At 40.0% G+C, this 20,790-nt stretch overlaps 1 protein-coding gene across 1 annotated transcript; it reads left to right on the top strand.

Annotated features, from left to right (window-relative positions):
• Positions 1-2,238: 2,238 nt before the first annotated feature.
• Positions 2,239-5,780, top strand: LOC117262661 (Ras-related and estrogen-regulated growth inhibitor-like protein). The gene is made up of 4 exons (XM_033635724.2): positions 2,239-2,438; positions 2,525-2,578; positions 2,658-2,734; positions 4,671-5,780. Exons 1-4 carry the CDS (start codon positions 2,258-2,260, stop codon positions 5,094-5,096), a joined length of 738 nt encoding a protein of 245 aa, XP_033491615.2. The 5' UTR covers positions 2,239-2,257; the 3' UTR covers positions 5,097-5,780.
• Positions 5,781-20,790: the final 15,010 nt, after the last annotated feature.

Here is a 20,790-nt window from a genome sequence, read left to right as displayed (position 1 = left end):
TTGGAGCCTCCAGTCTCAGAATAATCTTATTTACGTGAGATAACAGAGAGGAAATAATATCAGAGATGATGTAAGGGGTTTCTGTGATCTGGTTTTACTGCTGCAGCTTAAATAAGTAGCGACTGTCACAGAGGAGCTTCTCTTACTACATGACTGCAAAATGTGGAAGAAATCAGAGGTAAATAAAAGAAAAACACTGTTTTTTTTCTTTAAGGGTGTATCTTAATATAATACCTGATTTGTTCTTGTGCGATTGATACACAGCAGCATTTGCCACCAGGCAACATGTTTACATGCACACAAGAAACCAGGTTACTGGGAGAAATCAGATTAAAACAGGAAATTGTAGCCCACAGAGGAGTAAGTAAAGCTGGAAGAGATAAAAACAAATCACACACACACACACACACACACACACACACACAGGGAGGCGGGTTTTATACAGTCCAGCTCTGCAAACAGCCAATTATCTGAGGGTTTGTTTCTGTTCAGCCAATCCATGTCCAGCCAGCCTCCGCTGCCTTTTCTGGCTCCGGGAAGTAAAAAAAAAAAAAGGTGAGCTGTTGTAAAAGACATTTATTGAAATCTACTTCCCCCTTGTGGTTACTCTTAATATTGCAGCAGCAAATAGAAAGAGCATAACTTGCTGGATTGGATAGAAGGTACAACTAAAAGGGGAAACCTGAACTTCAAAACCTGCAACTCCCAAATTGATTAACACCGAGACTAAAGTTATTCATGTTCCCTGGTGCTGTTAAAGGTTTCTATACAAAATTAGGTATATACAGCTTTGAAACTGCACCAGATTTTAATTAATGTAAGTTGAAGAACACATAATGCCTTTTCTGAATCTACAAGAAATACTAATTTAACTTATTTAAGTGTTTAGTCCTGTAATTAATATAGTCAACAATGATTTATTTCATCGTCAGACATTTTATTGTCTCATACAGATACTGACTCTTAGCCTTAGAGCAACTTCTATTAATTGATTTTCTTCAGTGGTGGAGCAAGTGTTCAAGTTTTTTCCTGAAGTAAAAATTGTGATATGATACTCCATTACCAGTGGAAATCCTGCAATAAAAATGTCATCTCAGTAAAAGCTTCTCAGCAAAATGTGCATAAAGAATCATAAGTAAAAGTAGTGGTAAGTCAAAGCAGAAAAAGATGAGTGTTGTTACTGTTTAGTATATTATTATATTATAACTACTGATGCAACAATGTGGAAACAGCTTTTTAATTAAATGTTGTAGATGATCGATGTGGAGTTTTTTCTTTTACTGTTGTGTAGCTTAATCTATTACAGTTAATCATATCTTTAAAGGTGATCATGTGCTTCTGTGTAAAACCTTAATTTGTAAGAGAGCTTTAAATGTAGTGGAGTAAAAAATTTTGGCATGGCATGAAACGAATAAAGTATTCTACAAGTGAAATGGTAGCTTACTTATGTCTGCAGAGGTGTATATTTCTGGGGATGGCCAGCAGGGGACATATCCCCCTTTAAAGCCCTTTTTACACAGAGATTGCACTATAGGGCCGCTACCTTCTTTATGATTCCTTTGCATTTTTACACAGAACCAAACTCAGGCCACCATTCTTCTTCTTCGAGTTAGCCGCCAATTGCTAACAGCTGCTTTTTAAATCTCCTGCAGTGTGGTCATCAACATAATACTTAACTACTAATACTTAGACCTGCTGTTCTCATTCGTGGACACCTTTTTTATGCCATCTAGTGGTAGTAAGAGCACAATACACTAATCCATATAAAAACAAGATGGCAGCCATTTCTACCAAGTCATCCTACAGCTGATCCCGACATGAACTTTGATATGCCACCACCTTTTTACCAATTTTAGCAACAGTAACAAGCCAAGACACTGTTAATTAAAGAGTACTTGTTTGAAGGCATTGGGACTTTATATTGTCTCGTTTGAGGACACTGGGACTTTTTTTTATCATTGACAATATTTAGTTTTTTATACTTATCAGGGCCTACTTATCCCAAATAGCGAGGAGAAATTGAAAATGCATACTGAACAAAAGTTCAGGTCTCAGGAGGTTAATCAAAACCTGACAACCCCTGTGTGAAATGTGTAACAACACGCATGGAATATCAGAGTGACACCAAAGCGGGTTTCATTCACCTGCTGACTGTGGCGGGCTCCTGCCACAGACAGACGCGTGTGCGAGACCACGTGAGGGAGACCTCGTTAAATTTCATGCTGCTGCTGCTGCTGCTGCTGCTGTTGTTGTTGTTATGGGTGATTTGTTTACCCCGCCCACCTGTGTGTCCTATAATAAGAGCTCCCAGCCGGCAGCAGCAGCCTCCTCCTCCTCCTCCTCCGCCTCACATGGATCCCAGCGGCTCCTCTTTGCTGTCTCGCTGAACATGGATGCCAACATTGTTGTTATGGGGACAGAAAGCGTCGGGAAATCAGGTAAAAACTACACTCTGTTGCAGAAAAATACGTATATATGTGTTTCTGCTGCGCATGCGTTAAAATGTTATTTCTGTTTTTTCCAGCTCTGACTGTGCGCCTCTTAACTCGACGCTTCATCGGAGAGTATGGAGATATTGGTAAGTTTCCAATCCGTCGTTTCAGTGCAGCCTTTTAACTTCATCTAACTTTACATTGACTTAACCTATTGTGTTGCAGAATCCATCTACAGTCACAGTTTTATGGTCGATGGGAGGGAAATCACTCTCAACATCTGGGACTCACCTTATTCTGGGGTAAGAAGAGATTTTAATAGCTATCTGACAGGTGCCATCAGTGATTTCTGATCTTAATAATGGCGTTTTATTCTGCTCAGATATGTGCCAGTGGGTAATATATGGATTTGTCAATATTATGATATGAGACTATATATCAGAATGTGGATATCATAATATCATGTGTTGTCTTTTCCTTGTTTTTAAGGCTGTATTACAGTAAAATGATGTAGTTTTTTGAACTTAGCAGACTGCTCTAGCTGTTCAATTAGGCCTATTTGCCTTTATCCACTTAGTCATTAAATTTTAATTGTGTGAATACGTTGTGAAAGTACAAATGGTCAATCTTAAAATACTGTTGAAGTATCAAGAGGTCAAAAATATCATGATATTGGATTTTCTGCATATCGCCAGCCCTATTCTCAAATCTTCAAAATCAAGTAAAAGTAAAGACACTCCAGTTCAAGAAAAGGATCTTGTTTCAAAATGTTACTTCAGTATAAGTTCATCAAGATGTGGCTCATTCAAATATAAAACCTAAAAGTCCCCTTGAATGAATGAAGGTTTTATTTCGAACATGTTAAAGTAAAAAACAACAACAACAACAAAGCAATTAAAGCAGTTAAACAATCAAAAAGAATATATACTTGACATGTTCGAAAAGGGGTAGGAAGAAGCAAAGCTTATTAAATCCTACCCCTTCTCCACTCAACAATTCATAGTTATTCCCTGTGTGCGTTTTTTATTTTTTCATTTTATTTACATACTCTCAGGTGTGAATAAACATTCCATGAATATGGCATGTATCAGTAATACAAGATAAATAGTTAAATAAACAAGTAACTATTAACAAAATGTGGGAACACCTAGTGTTCATCACATCCTTCTTCCCTATACCTTGTGAGCACCATGTGTTTGTAGCTACCGCTGTTTAAACCCTTCATACTGTTATATTATCGTCTATATCATAATATTGTTTTAGTACTGACACTTCAGTGTTTAAGTGTCACATTAATGTGGGATGCAACTTTAACAGTACTTTTGGGTACTTTGTAGAGGTTGTGAAAAAATCAATACAGCCTAGTAAAGCGATATTTTTGTGTGGCAGTATCGTATCATTACACCGACGCCAAGTATAGTAGTAAATCATTAATATAACAAAAACAAATTAAAGTTTTGGTAGCCTACTAGAATGATATAGTCAGTTGCTTTTTCAGTTTGCTAGATACATTTTGCTGCAATAAAAATGAAGTGACATGAACAGACTAATTTCTATATTTTATTTGATAAAACTGTTGATGTTGACAAAGTTTTCCTTTGGGAACATAATGTACCATTGAAAAAAGGTAATAAATTGTAGTACATTGCAATAGATTTTAACGCAATACTCAGCATATCGCATCATGTTTAAAATCACAATAATATTGTATTGTGATTAAAGTATCGTGATAATATCGTATCATGGGGCCTCTGGTGATTCCAACCCCTAGTACTTTGATCATCATGTTTTAGAAGAAGAATATAAGTGTTGTGCATAAAATCTTAATCTGCAAAGTAACTAATAATAATAGCTGTTGTGCAGCAAAAAGTACAATGTTTCTGTCGGAAATATAGTGGCAGGAAGAATAAAGTAACATAAAACGGGAAAGTAAGCAACAGGCAGCAGGAATCTTTTTACTTAAAGAAGTATTTCACAGCTGAAAAGATGGTTGTTTCATAAAACTATGCTGTTAATGCAGTAGAAAGACCCAAATTATTTTGATATTGCTGCTAAATGACCAGAAAAACACAGGAAAATGGCTGTGATGAGACAGAGGGAAGTTTACCATAGTTAATTTACACATACTGCCCACAGTTATGATACAAAGCTGGTTGAAAATCAGTCCCTTTAAAACAGTATTTGAGTACATGTAATTCATTACTTCCCACCATTAACTGACATGATGTGATTTCCCAGGATTTGTCTGAGGAGACGTCACTCTTTAAGAAGAAGGTCCAGTGGGCAGATGGCTACGTCCTCGTCTACAGCATCTGCGACAGGGCCAGTTTCAATGCCGTCAGCAGGCTCATTCAGACTATCAAGTCCACTAAAGACTACCTGAACACAGACAAAGCGCCCATAGTGATTGTGGGCAACAAGAGGGACCTGCACCACAGGCGGACAGTGCTGAGCGAGGAGGGCCGGCTGCTGGCTCTCAACACGGACTGCCACTTCTATGAGGTGTCGGCTGCCGAGAACTACCACAGCGTGCTCGTGGTGTTTCACGGGCTGGTGGACAGGTTGAAGGATGCCAAGGTGACAACAAAGAGGCCTCTGGGGTTCAGGGGCATAGTGAAAAGCATGTCTGCGGTGTTTGCCCGGAGACGGACAGACTCCTTGTAGTAAGACTGTGTCAGAAGAGGGGGACGTTTCTATTACACATTATTGACTGGATGGATATCACAGTCTATCAGTGATATATCATCGTGCTGTGCTGGAGGTTATAATGAAGTCTCCTGGGGCAGAGATGGGAACTGTTTTCACCAAGAAGTGTGGAAAGACTCCACAGAAGAGACAAGCCATTAAGCTTCAGAAAACATGGAGACAAAATGTCACAGATGCTTTTTGGTGGCAGGTTTTGAGGTTAGCTGCCCTTCAAGCAACATGAGACTCTCTCTTATAGATACTTGACATGTAATATGTTCTTGTATGCAACAAGGTATGCAACATGTTTAAACTGTGGCTTCAGATTGGGAGAAACTCTATGCATAAATTAAATTTGCCTTTACTCAAAATGATGACCAAAGACTTAAAAAGCTCTTAAATTTACAAGTGAAACTTTTGTATCACTGGATAAAGTGACCAAAAAGTGTCCTGCTTAATTATGTGATTAATTCTTGAAAATAAAACATACATATTTATATTTATTCAAGTCTGAACACTGTAAAGTAAAATAACAAACTGTTTTCTATATTTATGAGCCCTCTCATGTTGAATTCATGAATTTTGCGTCACTTACTGAAATGTCTTGTTTGTCTAAACCTTGTTTTATGACTTCCAAGGATTGAAATAAAGCAGAAAATGTGATTTTCTCTTGTGTTGATTTTAAAATTAAATATTTGCTTTCCATTGACACATTCAATGGCTTGCTCAAGGGCACTTAAGCAGGTTAGTGCTAAGTGGATGAAGGATGGTCTCTTTACCGATTTCATCATCCCAAAACTTTGTCACACAACTCTACAGCCAATCAGTTTCTGCATCAACACGACCTCAAGAGATGATTTGGGATTTTTGCAGTTGCAGTTTGCTTGATTACACATTCATCACACATTGATTAGTCATATCTCAAAGTAATGACTTCATGTCATGGGACCTGGCAGTCTCACAGAAATACATGAAATGGATATGACCTCTTAACAACACATTATATTGGCATGAAATTTGCTAAATGATGTGCTGTCACCATGAAAACCATGCCAATGCAAAGTCTATTATTAATAACTGCAGTCTGATGTGAAACAATTGCAGTTTGGTTGAGTTTAGGGAAAGAAAAACACTTGGGTCCACATAGTGTGAATTTCTGCACACTATTGTCAGTTTCCAATTGTTCCCAATGAGGAAAGGCATATGTTGCTGCAAGTGCCACAGTCAGTGTCTTTTTTAAAGGTTTTTTTTTTAGTTCAAATCTTTCATTTCAGAAAGGTGCTAGTGGCATTGCTGCCACTTTTTAGCTAGGCTACTGTGCCTACCATTGCAACAAAGTCAGGTAAGCCCATGTGTGGGAGCAGATCAGGCTGGTGGGTACTAAATGTTGGTGAGTGCTGTGCTTTTGTCACTGTAGGTCTTGTAAGCTTGTTGTGAACTGTGTATTCACCCTTCTGTTAATGTAGCATTACATTAGGTACCCAGCTGACATTAGTGTCAAGATATTGTGGTCAAAGAAACAAAACCAATGTGAATCACATCATTTATAAAGAAGCATTGGTGGTGCTTTTTTATGAAGCGCTGGAATGGGGCGTGTCGTGGCCGTTTCAACATAACCACAGTTCCTCGGCCACTTAGTTTGTGAGGTGTCTCAGTTTTGACTTGTGTTTCTGTTCCTTTTCTGGAAATCCAAAATACTCACACGAGGCAGGGAAAAAGTTTAACAAAGTTTATTGAGAATCCAAAAGAGTCCTTCCAAAATTACATCTTGTATGGTCCTCTACCATATTCTCATTTTATTCCCGTTACTACACTTAAACACTGCATAACACCGTCAACAACTTATTACAGTCCAAATCAACGGTGTCTTTTACGCACCTCGTTGTTCACAGTCTCCTTTTGTCATGTACATTAAACTGCCTCATGGCACCACACCTGGCGTGAATAACTTGTGCCTGTATTGTAAAAGATAAATAAAATATAAAGTTAACTTCAGTGTAGTCCACTACCATACACTATTCAAAATATACAGAAACTGTTGTGTAAACTTAAAAATCATCAGAGCCTATATGGCTTGTACGAGGCGCTCCCCAGGACTCTGCTATCTCTTTTCTGATGAAGAAAAATGATATGTGGACATGCACCCTTTGAGGTTAAGGTAAAGAGAATGAAAAAGTTTAGACAGAGTTTAGAAGAAGATTTAGGTTTCAGTAAGCCTAAAAATGACTACGTATGGGACGCCAGTGACGTAAACTCAGACACTTTGCATAATTACAAAAAGCACTCAAGAAAAGTACTTTGCAAAGTTATGTAAAGTCCTTAAAGTCACTTAGCTACGTTAACTTTTGGTTTCACACAGGTCATGAACAGCAGTCTACTGGGTGAAAGTCCATGTTTGTTTGACCCATCCACCCTGTGTGGACTTTCTTGGTCTTTATGCTAATTTGTGCATCCAACACGTCAAAGGAACCTCACTGACTTTGCATTGGCAGTGTTTTTATGCTGCTATAATGTAATTTTATCTCATTTCCTAAGACTTTTTGTCCATTTTTCGAACTTCTATGAGACAGGGCTGTATGTTTGGAGAGGCATGCCAAGAGTTGCATCCTCATTTCTGCGAGTATGTGGAATATTTCTCTGATGGACACAGGGAGGAAATGATCCTGTCCAGGTTTGTTAATCAGAAAGCCTCTGCTGTGTCTGTCCTCATTATACACTTAGAAACTACAGCTATTCATATATTTGATACAGCTTCACATTTGTGGATGTTGAGTCTAAGATCAGAGACCATGTTGAAAACAATTAAGTAAATGCTTTTATCACAGAAAAAATGCTGGTTCGACAGCTGTTACACATTTCTTAAAGTCTGTTGGGTGCAAGTAATTGTAACAGGGTATTTTTTCAGTTCTAAGAAAGATAATGAATATATTTGTTATAGTATTCAGTATACTTAAAATGTAATACATGGGATTGTCCACAAATTTATATACACTGTGAAACATCCAAATACTTGAATAAATCCTCACACTTCTCCTCCAGTCTTCCTCACATCTTAAATCATGCCAAGACTTTAGACCCATCCTCTTTCGAAGGTCTGTGAATTCCTCTCCGAAACTAGGAGACCATTCCCGCCATGAAGAATTCCTCTAATTTGTGTCTGGCCTGCTCCAGTAAACTTGCTCTGACCCCCAACATTAGGCGGCAGACACTCCTATTCTTCTTTTCCTCCCTCAGACCTCTGTCGTTTGGTGTCAGGAAGATGTCCGTCTGAGTGGCTATTAACGCTGCAGCATGGGAGGGCAAATGGCAGGTAAGCTGGTGCCAGCTCCCCCCTCTTTTCTATTCTTGTGTGGGAGAAATCTGACAGGAACAAGGCACGGGTTAACAAAGGAAGGCTGGTGCAGTCTGGCCCCTGCAGGTCCTTGTCAGAGGCGCTGGTCACTTCACAGCACGACCCAGAACAGACAGCAACCTGTCAGACACATTTAAGAGCTGCCTTCATGTGTCTCCATGTGCTGCTACAACATTTACCGAGAAGGAACAAGATTTCTTTAGAAAAAAATAAAAGAGAAGACATTCACAAGCCACATCTCTCAGTCTGAAGAGAATTTGGTCACATACACGCAGGAAATGGGATGTGTTAACACTTTTCATGCTGCTGAATGAGGACACTGCATTTGGAATAACTCTAATGATGCATTACAATATTACATTAGCATCTTAATTAGACTCTTAATTCACAACCCTTGAAATGAAACACGCTTTTACAACAGCATGGCGTGTCACAGGAGATACTTTTGTGACACGTGGCGCACGAGCACTGAATACGAGACACTTTTAAGGTCAGGTGGCCACTACAATGCATTTAATTATCATTTAGCATTATGATCTAAAACATGCAGGCCCAAAGTAACAGAACATAACTGTGGAAATAAACAGTGGCAGATATACTTTTGTCCAATATATAAGGCTTCCTGCTCGAGATGAGATTCCGTATACTGTGACCTATATGATATGAGGTCATCTGCTCCCTCTGATCAGTGCAAAACTCATTTACTGAAGGACCCTTTCAGTCAGCGACTTCCTTTAAGTGCTGATGCTTGAAGATCTCCAACTGAAAGCTCATTTTAAAACAGACTTTTTTTAAACTAGAGAGGTGGGTTTGTCTGTCCAGGGGATCAATACATTAAGTCAGAATGATTCATACTTGTGTATCTGTCACTGCAAAAACAAATTAAAGTGCAGGTCTTGAAGATTTTTCTCAATATATAGTAACACAGAGTGATGATCAGACAGCATACACATGTAACGAGTGGAAATGGAAAGTGACCCATGCTAAACTGATGCTAGAGTGGTATGTAGAGTGTCATAGTTCGAGGCATGGGGCCACTGACCAAGCTGGTGCATTTGATGAGTTGGGGGTCTAAATGTGTCCACAACACGTAACAGTTATATAGGAAATGGTTGCTGCACCTCCACCTTCCAGGTTTGGTGATCACGTCTGGAGACCGAGCTGTGGTTCATCCAGTTCAAGTTTGAGGAGGTGTCTGTTCTGAGACTGATACTGAGCCGGTGTTTGAATACTTGGGGCCTGTCTGCTTTTTTTAAATGAAATTACCATGAATCACTGAATCCTAAATACAATTTCCACCCACAAGCATCCAGCTGGATGTGTTTGTTGACAACACCTTTTTTGGTAAATTGAATCCCAGGAGTGTGGCACTTCCTGAGATGACAGTCTCTGTGCATCCGGCACTGTAACACACTGATTGATTTTAATGTAAGATTTTTCAATTTTTCTGAGCTGATCATCTTCAAAAGGAAGCTGCTGATTTGTTGTGGAGCTCTGTTGTGTACAGCTCTGCCTGTATGTTGTTAGTGTCTCTGTCGCTGTGGCTTCAGAGCAACAAAACCTACATAAGAAGTACACCGTGCTGTACAGTCTTCATATGTTTGTCTGTTTGCTGATTAGATGTCCATCTGTGACTTTGGAGAAATCTTACATGTGAAATTAAAGGAAAAATAAAACAAAATTCATCCATTTTTGGGGAGAAACTACAAACACAAATGCAATCCAACACATGCTTTAGTTTCTTATAGCTCTGGGTCGTGTTTTAGATCTTCACTGAACGCTGTTTCCTGCCTGACAGGCAGCACGTTTTCAAGAGACATAACTGATCAATGCAGTAAAACAGCCTCCTTTTCTTTTCCCTTATTAAATACAAGCAGGCCTGATTTAATTACTGGGTAAGGAAGTTAAAAAGGATATATCGGCCAGAAGGTCAGCGAGTTCAGAGACCTGGTAAACAAAGAAATAAAACAGAGGAAGAAGGTGAGACGTATGAAAATCTAACCCTCGGGCTGCACATGGAGAATTTAAAGTAAAATGAAATGAATAAAATCTAAAGTACTGTGCTGAACACAAAAATGATTATCTTTGTTTTGGCCTTAAAAGAACTTAATAATTTTCCAACAAATTAATAATCAATTGATCTTGACCTGCTCTGTTCTACAAAGGCAAGAAAGAGGAAAAAAAGGGTTTAGATTGGCTAAAAACAATTTTATTTGGGTCATTCTTAGTGTATGGGGATTAAATGTTTAAATATGTCTGCCTTGCTACAAGTCTTTTTGTTTATCTATTATTTGTACAACTAATATCTTATTCATATCTTCATGTCTTATTCTAGTGGGCATAACGGGACATAACAATATGTCACACTGACTGAGGAACAGTTTGACATTTTGGGAACTGTGCTAATTCCCTTTCTTGCAAAAAGTTAGATGAGAAGGTCAACAGCGCTTATGTATTTGTAAATATGACAATTATGGTGAAGACTAAAAGGGAGCTGAGCTGGGAAGTGAAGCTTTCGATTTACTGGTCCATTTACGTCACAACCCTCACCTGTGGTTATGAGCTCTGGGTAATGACCAAAAGAATGAGGTCGTGGATACAAGCGGCCAAATGAGTTTCCTCAGAGGGGTGGAGGGGTGGCTGGGCTCAGCTGTAGAGACAGGGTGAGGAGCTCGGACATCCAGAGTGAAGTCGGAGCAGAGACGCTGCTCCTTTGCATTGAAAGGGGTCAATCCAACTGGTAGGAGGCCCCGGGGCAGACCCAGAACATGCTGGAGGGATTACATATCTTATCCCCCAGGAGGAGCTGGAAAGCGTTGCTGGGGAGAGGCTGGATGGATGGATGGATGGATGGATGGATGGATGGATGGATGGATGACATTTGAAATGACCACCCTGACTCTTTCCAGAAAGAAACATCCACCTACCTGAAAAAAAGTTTTGTCCTCAAAACTTGTGGATAGTACCTGGTGCCCGGTACATTTTGTGGTACGGCCTCATTCAAGGTTTCTGAGAAAGGTGAGCCAATATTAGAAGGTGGAGTTAAAACACTGCACACCACTGATTGGTCAGAGAGAACCATCACTCGTGCGACACAGGATGTCCTGCACAAATCCACCATTTTTTTAATAGCCATGTTTTCCCAGAATTTACAAAACAGCATGCTATAAAAGTATTGTAAAACTACAGTTACAGTTACAGTAGTCTCTATTACTAGCCTGGTGTGGCTACACATTATGACAAATAAAAGCCTTTCTCAATGAGAAGCCTGGTCTGGTTGCCAAATAGTTCATTTTTATGGAAGTTCTTTGGATGTATAAAATTGTTGGCTACCCACTGGAGCTAACATTATTAGCTGTTTAGATCGCACATACAAATATAAATGTTTAAAGTTTTATCAATATGGAGATGCTCCATGAGCACCAGAGAAGACCGTAATTCATTCAGATTTAGCGGCATGATGAAAAAAACAAGTGGTGACCCCTTTCCTCTGAAGCTGCCAAAAAGCAAGGATATGTGTCCGTTCCTCAATTACCAGCTAAGTTATTTATATTCCTTTGATTCGTGAGGGTCCACTGATCAAGAGAATCAACTGTGTTTTTCATAAAAATTAATCCAAGTTATGAATATTGTTTTAACAGGATTAAGTGGTGTTATCCCTGGGTGCCATGAAACAAGTGTCATAACATAACACATACTTGATACGTTATTCGAAGCCTAATTTCTCTAAAAGTAATATTCATACTGGTTTAGATAAACAATTTGATTGTATTTCCTCATCTTTGCTGAGCAACAGTTTTGTCTAAAAGGAATTAAAGGCCCATCCCAAATAGAGGCCTGTTGAGTTCAGTGATTTAAACAAATAATAGCAGGCTACTAAGATTTACTTTATGCTGTGTTCAGCTGAAGAAGTGCATTTGGTTCCTTAATGTTGTAATGCACGTTGGGTCACACTGAAGATGATGTCATGGCAGTTTCATGCAGGGTCGCAAAAAGTACCCGGTACCAAAAGTGATATGAGTTGAGTCAAACCATGCTGTGGAAATGAGGCAGTGACACCTTGTAAAACAGCGCCTTGTCATTTTTACACTTTGGTTTCTGTGTGGATTTTAAAAAGTAATATAATGTGTTAAGTATTGAGCTTTAGTTGGCACACAGACATAAAAGTGGTATCGATCTTCTCATCTCACTCTTGGCGAGAAAATGTTGAATGATTCATTTAAATTTAAACGAGTCAGAGTCAAATCTTAACTTGATTTTGAACAATATGTAGTCACTGTGTTTTGGCCTTGTAGGACAATACTGTCACTCACTTAAACAGGGAGAAAATGCTCAGCATGTAATGTCCCCTGTTTCAGCTGAGGTACACTCACATTTGGTCTCTTACCTTGTGGCATTACAGGCTTTGTCAACCTGACAATGACTTTCAGTTCCTTAATACAGGATTTGCACAGGGGGTCTGGAATGTGCGGACTGTAAAACACACTAAGGTGCTCAATGAGCCTTTTCGTTGACCAGCTTTAATAAGAAATGTGTTAACTGTTCAAGAATGCCAGCTATCCCTTTGCTTATGCCCTTTTACCTTTGCTAAGCTCCCCTGCAAAGACTTAAGGACCCCCTGCAGCGGTCTACAGCTCAACAGCTTTCCAAATAAGGCCCTGGTGTGTACACACAGTAACTATAATTCAACCCCCAGCGCTGAAGGAGAGAAGGTTCAAAGTTCAGTAGCACTTGGTACTTTATAATGGCTTATCTAACCGGTGCTTTTCTGTGCTTCACGAGGCAAACAGCACCTTTGTATACAGTGTGGATGTCTAACACCTGCTGAGCACAAATACCATTTGCACACTTGTGCCAGATTGTTATTATACATCCATTTTTTCCATTCTTCCATTTTCCATTCTTATTTCAAACGGTCAGGCAGCAAGACCATGGTTTATTTTGACAAGTTGTCATGTGCTGTATAATAGCTTTATGAGAACATTTAGGTACAGCAGCCTGATCTGTCTGCATGTTGACACAAATATTGCAGGACTCTTGTAGCACAGAGCATTTCTAACATTTATGATAGAGACATTTGTCAGACTGTCAGACTTCCCTCCGGTCTTCAGCTACAAGGCTCTCAATTAACACAATGATTGAAAAGGACTATAATTTACAACATTTCTCACATCAACGATAAATAAATTGTAAAGTATTACAATTTGTATTTTAGGTTTAGCATCTGAATGCATCATGACTATCATGATACCACAGATCAGGAGATAACTGGCTTGTTTGAGCCTTAATAAGCAGATACTCCACTGAGTGCAGGGGGAGTCGTGTCTGGAGGGCAGAGCAGATAATGCTTTGATCTAATATAAAATGGGTGATTGAGTTGGGAATACGTTCCCTCTCACATGAAGGGTTCACGTGGAGGGGAAGTGAGACAGAGTTTCGCACGTGAGACGGTAAATTAAATCAGGCATGGCGATGAGTGACGCATTGCACCGTAATGGGTGATTGGAGGCTGACCGTCCGGGTTCCCCCCTGCAGCAGACACTGCACTCAGTAATCGGCTATAGGTGGTCTCATATAGAGGCCCCCCTAAGACGGGTCATGGGAGGATGCGAATGAAGCAATATTACATCAATTGGCCAAAGGGGGGCGCTATAGCAACCGATTGAAATTGCAAACTTTGAATGGGCATATCTCATGCCCCGTATGTCGCAGAGACATGAAACTTGTGAAACTTTGCACAGAGATGCCTCTCCTCATGAGGAACAAATTTGCCTCAAGAACCCATAACTTCCGCTCATATAGATTTTCTGCCATTTTGAATTTTTTGAAAAACACTTAAAATCGATCTCTTCCTAGGAAGTTTGACCGATCTAAATGAAACTCGGTGAACATAATCTAGGGACCAATATCTAAAGTTCCCTCTTGGCAGAAGTTGGAAAACTTCATAAAACTGAGCTTCTATAAGGCAATGAATATTCCGGAGGGCGTGGCTCATCACATAAAGGTGTATAACATCTCAAGGGTTTCACCGATCACCACGCAACTTTGTAGACATATGACCACACATAATCTGAGGGGACCCCTCCTTTATTGACCCCATCAATCAAAATGGGGGGCGCTAGAGAGCTAATTTCTTATCTAGGCCTAACCGCCATATTGATTTTTAATAAACTTGGTAGATATGTAGAACAGGACACCTCAAGGTGACTGGAGGAATTTAACTCTAATTGGCAACTGGGTGGCGCTATAACAACAGAAAAATGCTTAAAAATGGCTAAAATGCGACTGATCGCTGTGGCTCCCCCTGTGGACAAATATTGTTGTTTTTTTTATTGTTTTTTTTTTCTAATATTTAGTATGACTAAGTCATGGTATGGTATGCTATACATAATCACGGAAACTGTCAGTGTGTCATTCTGTCTGTCCCACGTTTTTCTACTCACTGACATGGTCAGTCTATGTGAAACTGCACATAGGCATTGAGGACTGGCATAGGTAGAAGGTGACAAAGCTACCAATGGGTATGGATTAGTATATTAAATTGTAAGTCCTGTATCATGATACACATCGTATTGCCAGAATCTTGCCAACATACATTCCTATTTATTACTGCAGTATATTTTTCCTTTTAATTTTAGGATCACAAAATGCATGTGGTTTTAAACACTAGGCCAGAGTAGAAAGGTCTTAGAACAGAACAAAAGCAATAGTTCAACATTTTTGGAAACACATTTATTCAGTTTCTTTCCGAGAGTTATGTGTGAAGATTGATATCGCTTATATTTCATTAATTTATTTATGACACGTTTCAGTTATTTGGGGGGTTATGTGCAGGACTAACCCATTATAGCACAATATATATTTTTATTAGGGTTTCAGCTTTGCCTCTCACTTGTTTTTCATGTCTCCCTTTCCTAGTATCTCACGTTTGTTTTCAGTCTGTCTCTCTGTGTGTTTGCTGGGCGTGGCCTCCTGGTTCCCTCCTCCTGCCAATCCTCCTGAGTGCCAGCAGCTGCTGAACCTGCACACCTGAACCTCATCAACAATCAAGCCACTGCAGTATAAAACCCGGCTCAGACATCCAGACTTTGTCAGATCATTCAGTCTCCTCTGTGGTACACACGTCAAGGCCAACTTTTAAGTTTTTTTTTTACATGTCATTCTGACAAGTCTTTTTGTGCTTTTTGGACCTCAATTCACAGTTTGTTCTGTGTCTCAGGACTTCAGCTGCTCTGTCTGCTCTGCTTTGTCCTTCCCAACCCACCTCAGCCATTATTTCACCCAAGCCTTCAGCTCCCCATCTTCAAACTAGGATAAACTGCCTTTAACCATTCACAGTTTCCTGGTTGTGTTTGCATTTGGGTCCTTAGTTGAACTAACCATTATCCATAATTAACCATTATCACACAAAAGCACAATACATATTTTATATTTCTGAATGTGAAGGAATACTTTGCACATCTGTTTTCAAGCAGATTTATTTTTACACACAGACTCAGCACAGTGAAGGTGTTATTACTACTATCCTAACATTGTAGCATAATGCGCATTTTCATTTCTATTTCATTGAATGTATTACTTTATATTTACATATTTCTGTTTCATACTCTTATTCTTACTTCTTAGAATTCTCTATTCTTTTCATTGGAGCGACTGTAACAAATCACAATTTCCATGCAGGGATCAATAAAGTATTTCTGATTCTGATTCTGATTATTTCTTGGCCTAGTGCACTAACTCCCTGGAGTCTTACTGATGTTAAGCTGTGTTTCTACCAAAAACTCCAGGTATAATTCCTTTAGAACTGTGCGTTACCCATACAAACATGTACCCAAACCCTAGATCTAAAAATTCCAGCTTATTCTGTACCATCACGACTGTATGTGTTTGATCAGATCTGAATGACTGTTACAGAATCATCCCCAGAACTGTCCTAAAATAATGATTTAATTTTGATTAAAAAAAACTTGTTCTAACTTTGGCAGAAAGTTAGAACAGTCATGAACAATCATGAAGCATCACATTGCTCATAGTAAGATGCTGATTGAGAAAATACATTTTCAAGGCCTTTAAAGACATAATTGCAGATCAAATATAAAGAGACAAACATTAAATGTGTTGTTCTGATTATTGTGCAGTGGTTAACATTAATACCTCAGAGCAAGAGAGCTCCTGGTTTGAACCTGGGTTGGGGGGGTCTGAACCCCGGGGTGGGAGAGCCACTCTATGTGGAGTTTGCATGTCCTCCCTGTGTCAGTGTGGGTACTCCAGCTTCCTCCCACAGTCCAAAGACATGCAGGTTAATTGGTAACTCATGGGTATGAATGTGAGTGTGAATGGTTTCTGTCACTATGAGTCAGCCTTGCGATACTCTGGTGACCTGCCCAGGGTGTACCCCACCCCTCACCCAATGTCAAGTGGGATAGGCTCCAGTCCCCCTCCAAAAATCATTTCCCTATTATTTATCAATGAAGTCTCATAATGATCTCTAAAGCTTGTTTTAACCTGGATTTACCCGTCCCGATGGCTTGTTTGACATAATATCCAGTTTACATGCAGCATGCTTCACACAGCATGTGCACAACGTGTCCTCTCAATATGCACATACATCTCAACACCTCTGGCTGACTTCCAAGCTGAGCTTACTGTGGGGGTCCGATGTTGTGTAACAGCCCCTTTGTCTGCTAATCATCCTCTAAATTATGCTGAGAGAAGGGGAGTTGCAGGGAATGTGTCCTGAATGTGAAGAATGCCACTGCTTGCATTTCCAGAGAATTTCTCTCTTGGAGAGCCACGTCCAGGGTCACACAGCAAGATGTCCAGCGCTGGGTCAAATATTATGTGGGACTATAAAGACTTGTAGGACTAACAGTAAGGTTCATATATCATTAGCCATGAATCCTTAAGGGTGTAAATAATGGCGCCTGCATAGCAGTTTTCTGTTCTCAAGCCAAAGGCAGGGACTGAATACTATCACATAGACAGATTCTCTGTCACACCTGAGGACAATTTAGAGGCTTCAGTTGATATGCTGCATGGAAAAAGAAGCACCTGGAGGTAGCTCACATAATGACAGGATAAAGGAGAATATGCTAACTCCACAGTTATAATTCAAACCAAGTACCTTCTTGCTTTATGCTAATAGAGCTAACCACTGAGTCATGGTGAAACGTGACCAAACAGCGATCCAAGGGGAGCACTGCTGTGAGTTAAAGCTGGGGTTAAATGAAGTACCCTCATCCACGACCGACTGAATTTCTCAGCAAGATGTGATTTAATCAAATTCAGGATGTTATCAGCGAGCCACAACCAATTTTCTGAGTGAATGAGCTGAATGCAATCAACAATGTGAAAAGTACAAAAAGGTCTAACAGATTTGGGGAAACAGCAGTCACCTCTGTGTCAGATGAAGTGAGGAATTCATTAGTCATCATGAGCGGTGCTGCAGTAAAATCTGAAACCTGATTGAAAACGCTTAATAAAGATTTTGGAATTTGTTCAGGAGAGCAGCTGTAATGAATAAACATTTCATTTTTTTTCAGCTGTGCCAAGATTAGCAGTTTGTATCATGGCTATCAGCCACAGTTTATTTTCTGACACGACCAGGGGCTTTAAAGTAGTCTAATGACACTAAAAGTTTTATTCAAACTCTGTAAGTAGTGGCATCATTTATTCATTATTCGTAACTGCTTACCCTGGTACAGGGTCACAGGGGCGCTGGAGCCTATCCTAGCTGGCACTGGGTGAGAGGCAGGGTACACCCCGGACAGGTTGCCAGACTATCACAGTGCTGACACAAGAATGATACCACTCTTTGCATGTATGAGCTACAACTTGCAGCTGGCCGCATAAAGACTTTGAACAGGGCAAAACAGCTCACCTGGCTTTGTCCGGTAGTCACAAAATAAGACTAGCAGCATGTCTAAAGCTCACTATTAGCCCCTTTCCATACACATATCCTGGCTTGGCTTGACTTGGCTTGACTTGGTTTGACTCGGTGTCAGCCTAGCAGGGATTTATATCTTTATACAACAGGGCTACCTGCTTCAAAATATGATGCACTTGTGTCTGTGAATCAATGGAACATTTTCCCGCCCCACTGCTAAAATTGTGGTCAACAACACCCAGACAGCATTTGCATGTGGGTCTCATAGAGAGTAAATGGACTGACATATGGGCCCCATGTGGGATTGTCCATGGGTTCAATAATGGCCCCATGCCAAATTCCCACATGGGTGGGTTTACCCAAAGGGGTCATGCATGGGTAATGCTAGGGCTACTGGGGTACCAAGTGGGTAAGGGCCCAACATGTGGATCTCTCAGCCCATTTACAACCCACATGGGCTCCACATAAAAATGTTGGCTGGGCAGTTTCTTAATTTTCTCCCGGAACCGCATGAACATGTGCTGGATGCCCATCTCCTGCTTACACAGTCTTCTTGCTCCAAACAGTAAGCAGGGCTTGTGTTTCAGCCGCAGACTAAGAGCTTGGCCAATATTTTTTCTCCTTGCTTTTTAAGAGACACAATTGAAACTGGTGAAGTATCTGCCATAGCTGACAATAGCAACAGAGGCTATTTAAACATGTCACTGAATTTTGACGCTGAATAATGATGACGAAGCCCAGCTAAGGTCACTGCAACCTCCTTGGAGGCAGTCCGATGTGCTCAGGTCTCAGGTGCAACTTGGCAAAGCAACATGTTTGAACTTGTACAGGAAATGCAAATCAGTGTGGCTGATTTGACTCGGCTTGGCCAAAAGTGCCAATAGAAAAGGCCTATAATTATCATTTACAATAATTATCACTTACAATAATTATCATTTACAAATGTAGGAACAAAAAACAGGTGTAAAAACTACCCACAGTTTCCCAGGTCCAGGCCACCTTTTTCTAGTGTTTGTGCCAGATGTAAAAGAAGAAGAAAAAGAAGATATACTTCATTAATCAATTTTTTTCACCCTCTTGTCATATTCACACAGGCCTAAAATACACACACATGCACAAACGACACCTATACATGTATTAAATGGAGGGATGTCAGAGTGAGGGGGCTGCCCATGGACAGGCACCTCGAGCATTTGGGGGTTTGGTACATTGTTCACAGGCGCCTCAGCAGTGTCCAGGAGGCGAACTGGAACCTCTCAAGCTGCCAGTCCACGCTCCATATTTGGTCTGGACGGGGGACTTGAATCTGGCGACCCTCTGGTTCCCAACTTAAGTCCTTATAGGCTGAGCTGCTGCCACCCGATGATATGATGGTATTGGTATCAGTCCAACTCTGAGCAAGAAAGCAAATAAATGCAGTTTTCAAAATGACAAACTATTCTTTTAAATAAATCTTTTCACATTATAATAGACACCATAACTGTTTTATACAGTTTATTTTTTTATAAAGGTTCTACAATGCTCATGTTGACCTTGACAGCATGCCATTAGTGTTAACACTCTAATATAAAGTAATGACACAACACTGTTTTACCACACATCCATAATTACCTCCAGTAATTCTCTACGATAACGACACGCAGCAGAGGTGTAAGGCCAGCTCCCCCGATTCATGTTTGTGTGTTTGAGCATGCTGATAGCCATCTGATCGTAAGCTTCACTGCACAACGTGCTGAGCAGAGTCTAAAGTCTTGTGAAGCCGGGCAGTCGGCCAGCAGCACAGACTCTCGTTCCCCCTGGAAACATCAGATGTTTGGAGGGAAAACACTCAACTGCTGGACAGGAAAATTAGAAGTGGGGCATGTCTGACAGTCTACCCTCCTATCATCACTTAATGCCATTAGCTGCAACATCTGATTATGGATGAATAAGATGAGGCATCACACCAGGAAAACAAATTCAAGGTTACGCAACAGATTTTGGCAACTGAATTATTTATACATTAAGCTCATGTTGTTCATGTTTACACTGATGCACAAGGATTCAATCTAATGAGGTGATTTCAAAATAAGTTTAGAGTCCTAAAGCTCCCTGGGTTGCATCAATAATTAAGATTTGGATTTAAAAAACTGCTCATTATTCTGACACGAGGTGCTGTTGCAGCCTCTTGCACCACGAGAGCTGAAAAATAGGAGGAAAAAAGAAAGAGAAGGAGACGTAATTACACACTTTATGAAAAACTCACAGTATATAGAAGCCCATGGTAATCTATTTATTGTTCATCTTTCTATATTACTATTCATATATTACAATTCATGTGCTATTTACTCTCTTTACACACACTTAAGTTTGCTGACACAACATATGCACAATTCTGTGTGAGGATAAACTTACAAGGCAGAATACAGGAGAGAAAGGAAAGATGAATACACTGT

The sequence above is a fragment of the Epinephelus lanceolatus genome, chromosome 5, assembly GCF_041903045.1.
Source record: "Epinephelus lanceolatus isolate andai-2023 chromosome 5, ASM4190304v1, whole genome shotgun sequence".
NCBI classification, from domain to species: Eukaryota; Metazoa; Chordata; class Actinopteri; order Perciformes; family Serranidae; genus Epinephelus; species Epinephelus lanceolatus.
This window is presented reverse-complemented; position numbering and strand designations above follow the sequence as displayed.

Excerpts from the sequence above, each read along its gene's own strand:
- LOC117262661 (XM_033635724.2), top strand. The coding sequence starts at position 2,258 with ATGGGTGATTTGTTTACCCCGCCCACCTGTGTGTCCTATAATAAGAGC. Across the intron at positions 2,439-2,524 it reads AGAAAGCGTCGGGAAATCAG|CTCTGACTGTGCGCCTCTTA; the intron begins GTAAAAACTACA and ends TGTTTTTTCCAG. Across the intron at positions 2,735-4,670 it reads GGGACTCACCTTATTCTGGG|GATTTGTCTGAGGAGACGTC; the intron begins GTAAGAAGAGAT and ends GTGATTTCCCAG.